The 9,318-nt window shown below is 38.0% G+C and overlaps 1 protein-coding gene across 1 annotated transcript; it reads left to right on the top strand.

The window, feature by feature from the left end:
- The first annotated feature begins 4,594 nt into the window (after positions 1 to 4,594).
- On the top strand, positions 4,595 to 8,718 carry LOC107680562 (protocadherin-20-like). Its single transcript, XM_016476499.1, has 2 exons — positions 4,595 to 4,745; positions 5,459 to 8,718. The coding sequence occupies exons 1-2, from the start codon at positions 4,695 to 4,697 to the stop codon at positions 8,054 to 8,056; spliced, it is 2,649 nt and encodes an 882-aa protein (XP_016331985.1). The 5' UTR covers positions 4,595 to 4,694; the 3' UTR covers positions 8,057 to 8,718.
- Positions 8,719 to 9,318: the final 600 nt, after the last annotated feature.

Here is a 9,318-nt window from a genome sequence, read left to right as displayed (position 1 = left end):
TTACTACATTTTATAAGCTACATCTTATGCAATTAACTGAAAATGTATTCATATTCTTATTTATTTTTCATAATCTCACATGCATTGTTCTGTATGGTGTTTGTGTCATAAAGACATGATTTGGCCTGTGAACACGCAGCTGAAGCTCTGAGAGGTGTGAGATCTGGATCCGCTGATGTTCTGCATCCTCACACTCTAAAAAATGCTGGGTTAAATACAACCCAGTGCTGGGTTGTATTTAACCCAGCATTTTTTAGAGTGTGTAATAGCATGATGGTGGGGTTGTTTGTGGAAGGGTTATTATTATGATTGATAGGGGAGCTGGGGGTGTAATTCAGCACAAATCTGCTCAACAACATCTGAATTATAATGGAAATCGTACCCAGCACTGGGTTGCATTTAACCCAGCATTTTTTAGAGTGCACGCTGTTCAGTGTAGCTTCACTCGCTGAAGAGCAGAAATACGGTTAGCAGAGCAAACGAAAGGCGACCGCAGTGTTTTCTAGTTCAGCTGTAGTGCAAACCCACATGAGTTCTGTTACTTCTGTGACGCATATGTGGATTTTCTGCGCGAGGGCGCCCTCTGGCCACCAGTATGAATGAAACACACATCACATGTGTTTATAGCGCTTAATAATGGCCAATCTGTCCTGTACGGAAAAGGATTAGGACCAAGCAATAATAAAAAAATAAAACCATCTCGAGATTAAAGTCGTTAAATTTCTAGAAAAAAATTGAATATATATAATCACTAAACTAAATAAAAAAAACTATTTATTCATTTCATTTGTAAATCTATTTTTATTTTATTTAGCATAAGTGAACTTCAGAGCAAAAAATGATGAAAAATAGAGAATGCCTCCTTAACGTAATTGCAATTTTGTGAAATAGCCCTCAAAAGTACTTGACAAACTGTCTGTTGATTGATTCCTGTAAGACAGTAAACTCGCATACTATACATGCCCTGAGGGACTGAAGAGTGAGGAATGGCTCTCAGTTTACCCAAAATCCTGTTCAGCAGAGGTCTCTGGCTTTACTGGAGACGAGGCGTGCCGTCACGAAACCTCACACAAACACACACAGAGCGAGGTTACGTGACGCACACCGACCGTCACGCCTGCTGAAGAAACGAGTTCAGGACAAAAGACATTCAGAAACTCTTGAGCAGTTTCTATCTCGCCATTGTTACTTTTGTTGTTTTCGTAGCATAAATGTGTTCAAAATTTAGTCATTAGAACTAAAAATAAAAGAATTTTTGCCTTATGTGTACTAGTAAACACACATTGTAATACACCAACAATTCATTGATAATTTTATTTTATTTTTTTCCCGAACAGCATCTTGATAAACTTGGATATTTTTATAGCATCAAGATACTATTATTTCCTGTTTCATTTCAATTTTAAATTTTGTTGTGTTTTTTTTTTTTTATTATTTCTTAGTTTTTATTCATTTTTATTTCAGTTTTAGTTTTAGTTATTTTAATAGATCAAGTTAAACTAAACCGAAATGTTCCTTTGACTACTAGCTGAAATAAAAGGTTTTATGAATTAATTTAATTTAACTAAAAACGTGAAACTGATTTTTTTTCCCCTAATGTTCTAGTAAACACATTTGTTCTTTTCCCCCTTTTTTCAATTTCATCAATATTTATTTCAATTTTAATTTTAGTTAAATTTTTAGCAAATTTGTTGTGTGCTTTCGTAATTTTTCTTAGTTATTGTTTTTTTAATGTCTAAGTAATTTGTATTACTTTTATTTCCATTTTAGTTTAGTTATTTAGTAATCAAGTTATATTACACAAAAAGTAATGCTGTTTTGGCAACTATCTGAAATAAAATGTTTAAAATTTGAATTAACTAAAAATATAATCATTCTGGCCTAAGGATTCTATAAACACATATCATATTCTTTGATAAACATATTTATTTGTTGTCTGAACTGCAGCATGATAAGCGTGTATATCTGAAATGAAAGGTTATGAGCAGTAACAGATATCTGGTGTTGCAACACTTTCTGTAACTGACTGAATGAACGTATCCTGGCCTGCAGCTAAAACGATAACCAATGTAATTATAGGGAGTATTTATATAAGAGCTGTTTGCTCGGGAGAATCTGAATTAGATCCAGATATTTGAGCTCATTTCTGCTTTGTGGTTTTAATGTGTGCAGGTGAGATTTCAACGACATCATTTCACAATCCACTATTCATGACTTGCACATTGTGTAAACTTGTACTGTAGTAAATACAAGAGTTGGTTTGCAAACCATGAATGGCACGTCTTGACGCTTCATATTTGAATATACGTGAATGCAAAAGAGATTTAAGAACTACAGCAAAGGGAAGATTTCCAGCACAAATGATTTAAATTGTCTTCAATGGAAAAAAGAAAACTGATTTGGAATGACATAAGGATGAATTAACAAAGGCAGAATTTTTATACAAATTCTAATTATTTTTAATTTAATTCTATTGTTTTATTTAATTTTAAATATTGAATTATTTAAATTTTTTTTCATTTTCCGTTTCCATTTTTTTAGTTCAGTTTTTAAAACTTTTTTTCGTGGATACATACAAATGGTAAGGAACATTCCGTTTTAGAATTTTGCAAACATTTTGGGAATGTTAATTTTGAATGTTCTCTGAACGTTCTGAAACATGTACAGTAGTAACATTTAAAAAATGTTATATGCACATCCAATAAAAACATTTTAGCAATGTTCCATAACATTGTTGTACAAACACTTTGAGAACATTAGTAAACAAAGAGCGCTGAACTAGCATTCTATGAACGTTACTGGAAGAAATTGTGTTCATAATTTTGAGGACCTTTCCTTGTCAGTGTTGTTTTAGTATCAATGAGATATTATTATACCGTTTCTTTCTTTCTTTCTTTTTAATTGAATTCATTTTTATTTTTGTATTGTCCGTTTGCATTTTAATTGAAAAGTTTTAGCAATTTTGTTGTGGTTTTTGTCATTTTTATTAGTTATCAAAAAGTTCTTCTGAATGTTTTCTAAACATTCAGTTTTTTTAAATATTTTTTTCTTGGATATGTACAAACGTGCCATTTTACAATTTTGCAAACATTAGGCGAAAATTACTTTTGAAAGTTCTCTGAATGTTCTTAAATGCAGTAACACTTACAACATGTTAGATGAACATCCAACTAAAATGTTTCAGAAATAAAATGCTCTCTAATACAAACGTATACATAACGTTTTGTGCAAATGTTTTGAAAACATTAGTAAAGACAGATTGAACAAACGCTCTTTTGACGTTAGTGTAAGAACGTTTGTTCATAACTTCGAAAGAACCTTGCCAGAATGTTCCTTGTTACCTGCTCAGGTGTTCTGAGGGTTTCTCACTGGTTCAAGTCCTGCACCTTGAACTCTGTGATTTTCTGGTTTAGATATGGCGCAGCTCCACTTCCGGTGTACATCTGTGAGGTTTCTCCTCCACCAGCAAGACAAAAACCCTAAGACAAATGTATCAATTTTAAACATCATGTGATGCAACATCTTATTCAAATGGGATTGTGTGTAATCAGAGCTACAGCTCATGTGCTTGTGTGTGGTGACTCTGCTGATGTCAGATGGTCAGTATGTTCTCAATCACGGCCAGCATCTGTTGAGGAGGTTAAAAACGCTCAGATTAAGACGAGCTGATTTGGTGAAGGTTACACTGATGGTTCAGATTCTTCCTTCTGTAATCCTCACATCATCAGCTGATCAACTGATGCTCTGGAAAGCAAGAAAAATGATGGAAATGCAACGGTTAACAAATAAACAAGCGTTTGGTAATTGTTCAGCAAGTGTGACCGAGACAAAGAAAGTGAGTCATATTTACTCACAGCTTTGGTGAGTTTTATGTAAATGGAGGATTAATGTAATCTCAACCGCAGGGCTGCAAATGCATATCTGCTCTCTTCTGCTTCCCTTCCACCAGGAAATTATTGTTTTGTTACAGCAAGGCTGATCATCTGCACTAATTACTCATACGCTCTAATGCACATTTGTATCTACAGTACATGTCATGAGGGTCTCTGATTACTTTTTTAATCTCTAAAGAAATGTCTAGACAAAAAAAGTTCTTGATAAGAAGCATATTCTATGCTGAATCCAGATTTTTCTTTCTCTGTGTACATAATCATATACATTAGATTTAATATTTAAAAAATAATGACATTAGTTTAATAATTTGACAAATAAAAGTGACTTATAATACCACAAGCTTATTATTATTATTAGCATAGTTATATTAATTCAGAAACGTAGAGAAATTGATATTATTTGCTTAATTATATGCATTTAGAATTGTCGAGAAAGTAGAACAGCCTACGTATTATCAGCATTATTATCTTTCATGTCATGCTGATGATGTTTTCTTAACCGCAAGAAAAAAAAATCAAAAGTTCAAAACTATTTAAACGTCTAAAAAACATTTAACTTGCAAATGAGTTGTTTCTAGACACACCTCCTGGCTCTGCGTCAACGCTGGTTGGTCGCGCCGACCCTCATTAGCATGCGGTGGGCGTGTCCGCAGCCTGTCTGTCAGATGAATGAGTAGAGCGCTTCAGTCGCGCATCGGGCAGCGAGCGAGAACTCAGCCGCTCACCGGCGCTCAGAATGCGGCTGCTACTGTGAACTCATCCCGCTCCCGTTCCCTGTGACGCCAACACTGAACGGGAAACATGTGGAACACTAAAAGAGGAACCTGCCTGCACAGCAAAAGAGAGTTATGGGTAAGTTTTTTACACTCATGAAAACGGGATTTATCATGGCATCGAATTCTCTTAACAGCAAATAATTGGTAACTCTTTATAATATCTTTAAATGATATAATCTAAAATTATTATATAATCCAAATTCATCCAATTACTTATTAGATAGATGAATCAAAGTCGTATTTGGAAGGATTGTATAATAAATTTGAATCATTGTTTTATGTTAAAAACAAATTATTCAAGGATATTCGATGATTCATAAAGCACGTGTGAGCATATAGTGTTATGATTTCGTTTGCAGGTTCATTGGAGTCCCTTGTGATATCCATATTTTCTGTCAAAATGTCTTTGTTATTAGTTAAAATTGTGGTACCACCACTCTCATCCAAATACATGGAGAGAGAGAGGGTGAGAGAGAAACTATATGTTGAAGCTATGACAGAAATTATAGTTATCATGGTAAATAATTTGGTAAATATTTTGTCATATCAGTAAGGGTGGATTTTAGATTTAGTCCAACCATCTTCCCAGCACACACATACAGTAATGTTAAACCCAACTGCTTTTGATGTGCTTAATGAATCATTTATATGCAAAAGATGTATGCAGTAAATATATATACATTGCTTCCTTGACCATTTTCATATATACTTGCCATTTGATTTTAAAAGTATGATGCTTTTTACTTATACTTCTGTTGCTTAATATAGTTTTTCTGTTATTTAATTCAGGGTTTGTTCATCCTCCTCTTGTACACCAGTCCCCTCTCCTGCTCGTCAAATTTCAGTCACCTCATCTATAAGATAAAAGAAGGATTACCTAAAGGCATACTCATAGGGGCTATCGGTGCAGACTTAAAATTGGATCTTTCTGTCAATCCTCCTCGTTCATTCAATCTGGAGCTAAAGACGGCCAGCCAGCAGTACGTGAATCTGAATAACACGACGGGGGAGCTGTTCACCTCTGCCGTGGAGATTGACAGAGAGGCTCTGTGCGCGGAGTCCCACGAAGGCCAGGGCTGCGCAATCTTTCTAGACGTGCTAATCCTTCCTCAACAGTACTTTCAGCTGGTTAAGGTTAAAATTCTTATTGAGGATGTGAATGACAACCGCCCGCATTTCCCCGTTGACGAAATCAGGGTGTCTGTGCCGGAGAACGCACATGTTAACGCAAGGTTTGCGGTGGAGCAATCCGCAGTGGATCCTGACATCGGGATTCACAGCGTTCAAACATACTGGCTTGTTAATGACTATGGAGTTTTCACATTAGACGTAGAGGAGAACGAAGGCGGTGAACTGACGCCCTTTCTCATCATTACCGAGTCTCTTGATAGGGAGACACAAGCTGAGTATGTGACTGACATTATAGCTGAGGACGGAGGCTCTCCGCCGCTTCTAGGCACTGCAACTCTGAGGATTATCATCACGGACGTCAACGACAACTGCCCCAAGTTTACAGAGTCGCTAGTGAACGTTACTCTTTATGGAAATGCTACTAAGGGCATGCAACTGGCTCGTCTACAAGCCTACGATCCAGACGAGGGAGCCAATGCTTTGATCAAGTATGCCTTCAGCGAACGGGTCACCCAGGAAAGCAGAATCCTGTTTCATTTGGATACAAACACTGGGGTTCTTAAACTAGCAGGAAAGATTGACAACAACACCGGAAAACTCTACAAACTAATCGTGCTGGCCAATGGGCCGACTTGTATTCCAGAAGTTGCAACGGTTACCGTTCATGTCATTAAACAGCTCTCCGGCCCTCCGGTGGTTATCCCACGTTACATTGCTTCTGAGAAGGACGGTGTTGTGAGTTTAAGTGAATCAGAGCCACCGTTTTCACCCATTGCTTTTTTTACCATCAAAAACACCGAGCCACAACAGAAGATAGAGTGTCTTCTTGAAGGTGCAGGTCCGTTTAGGCTTGTACCGTATGAGCGGTTTAAAAACGAGTACCTGCTTGAGACCACCGAGCTATTGGATTATGAGCAGCAACAGGATTATGAAATGGTTGTTGTGGTTCGTAACTCTCATGGATTAGTAGTGAACACCGTAGTGAAAGTCCACGTGTTGGACGTTAACGACAATGCTCCGGTTTTCAAGCAATCTTTCATTGACATCACAGTGGAGGAGAACAACCCACCAAATACATTCCTCGCTCAGCTTCAGGCCACCGATGCAGACAGTGAAAGCAGAGGCGAGGTGTATTACCTACTCGGTGCCGACGCTCCCGCCATTTTTGACTTGGATAGGTCAACCGGGGTACTGATAGTGTCCACTTCTCTTGACCGAGAGGAAAAGGAGACGTATCGTTTCATGGTGCGAGCCGTAGACCGTGGCACGCCGAGAAAGGAGTCAATCGCCACTGTGATTATCACCGTCCAGGATCGGAATGACAACAGTCCAAGGTTCATCAACAAGGACTTCACCTTCTTTGTGCCAGAGAACTTTCCAGGTTTTGGGGAAATTGGCGTTCTTACTGTCACAGACGCGGATGCTGGGGAGAACGGCTGGGTGGCGTTGTCCATCCTTAATGGGAGCGACATCTTCGTAATTGACACCGGACGAGGAGCGTTGCGAGCCAAGACCCCTCTGGACCGGGAGCAACAGGGAACGTATTACGTTTGGATCGAGGCAATTGATGGAGGCGAACCTGCTCTTTCTTGCATCACAATGGTGACTGTTCTCCTCCTGGATGTCAACGATAACCCTCCAACTGTTCTTTTCCCCCAGTCCAACCAGTCGTTCATGTTGGTACTTCCCAACACGCTTCCGGGAACCTCTATAACGGAGGTTTACGCGGTGGACCGGGACACTGGAATGAATGCTGTTATTGCGTACAGCATCATCAAGAGAACGGATGGAGAGCCAGGCTCGTTTGACATCGACCCCTACACGGGAAACATCACCTTGAGGAAAGCCTTGAGCAATCGAGGCCTCTACAGTTTGTGGGTCAAAGTCAGAGACCACGGTCAACCAGAACTCTACTCTACCGTACTGGTCAACCTGTTTGTGAATGAAACAGTCAGCAATGAGACCCTCATTCAGAGTTTGTTGCCCAGAAGTGTAGATATTGACCATGGTGAGCTTCCTCCTGATAAGGAAGGGAGGAAGGGAGAACAAGTGCCAAACATGTGTGGTGAGTACCAAGTGTTACTGCTTGCACTGACAGCTACCTGCCTGGGATTGTTTCTGACCGTTGTGTCGTTGGTGACATACATTTGCTGCAAGAAAAGAAAACCGAAAAAGAAGAGGTTAGACATTGAGATTCCTTTAAAACTCAACCATGAAATGGTGGACAAGAACCCAATGGAGATTTCAAACATCTGACACTGCAACTGCTTGTACTGCCCAAATTAATCTGTTTACAGTGTGTTTTGTGCATCTTAATATCTCTTATGTATATGATTTGAAAATACAATGTATATATTGTGCATACAGTATGTTTTATAACTATGATGAAATCTTCAAATATATATATATTGACAAGATCGCTGCGAAAGATTTTGCTATTTGCATTTGCTGCCCAACATGCTTTTAATGTAATTTAACTTACAATGGTGCCCTCGGCAGTGTGTTGTGTCAAATTGTCAAACCTCTTTTATATACCTGTCTCTGAAGTCCAATGCACTTCTCAACAGGAACATCGTTCTCCCCATGGCAAGCTGTTCGCTTTCAGATGTAATGCTCCTTATGTTTGTCACCACCCTTCTGAAAATGAAGTCCAAAGGAGATGAGAAATCAATGCCGCATTGATTCCTCAACTGTTTCTCAGTTATTAACAGGTGTTGTTGGACATTTTGTGTTTTCTGTAGGATACTAGGCTGGTGTGCAATGTCCTAATGAGTTTCTTTAACCTTAGAATGGCTTGGTTCCTCCAAATGGTTTGTTCAGATCTGTTTGTGATGGCTTTTGTGTACTCAGCTCAAAAGCTTTCTTCAAAGCAGCTAAGTCTACATTTCTCTGATCTCATTTCTGTGTAAGCAAAGAATTCGTGAACATTAAAGTGCTTTATTTTCTTATTAATAGCTTGGATATGATTTTCTTTCATGAATTATAGACTAAACCAGTATTAGATGTGGACATGACTCAGCAGCTGTGTTGCAGCAGTCGTTGCTCAAAAAGTTAATCTACTAAAGCATTTAGTAGATTAATTTAATCATAAGGAGAATTCAAAAACCATCTCAGTGGTTGATTTGACTGTGTCTATATGTCGTTTATACAAGTAAACTGAAGTGCTTTCTTTCTTGGAATGTGTTTGTACACACAGTAATGCAGTTTTCTTTGGAAAAGATATAATGCAAAGGGTTATCAGGAAAATGGGTTATCAGTCTTATCGGAGACCAAATCGCAAAGTTATTTACATTGAAAAATGGCATTCAGTGAATCAAGATGAAGATATAGTAGTGTGCTGCTGGTGCCAAAAACAATGAAAAAGATCTTGTGCGATTATATTCTACTACAGAACTTTCATATATGTGCATCAACACATGAAAGTTGAAGTCAAACGATGTTAATTTCACCTTAATCATGTTCTTTTCAAGCAGATAGCATTACGCAAAGCATTTGGAGAGCCTTTTGGTTGTGGTGTG

This window comes from Sinocyclocheilus anshuiensis, unplaced genomic scaffold, assembly GCF_001515605.1.
Source record: "Sinocyclocheilus anshuiensis isolate Anshui unplaced genomic scaffold, SAMN03320099.WGS_v1.1 scaffold308, whole genome shotgun sequence".
Classification (NCBI taxonomy): Eukaryota; Metazoa; Chordata; class Actinopteri; order Cypriniformes; family Cyprinidae; genus Sinocyclocheilus; species Sinocyclocheilus anshuiensis.
This window is presented reverse-complemented; position numbering and strand designations above follow the sequence as displayed.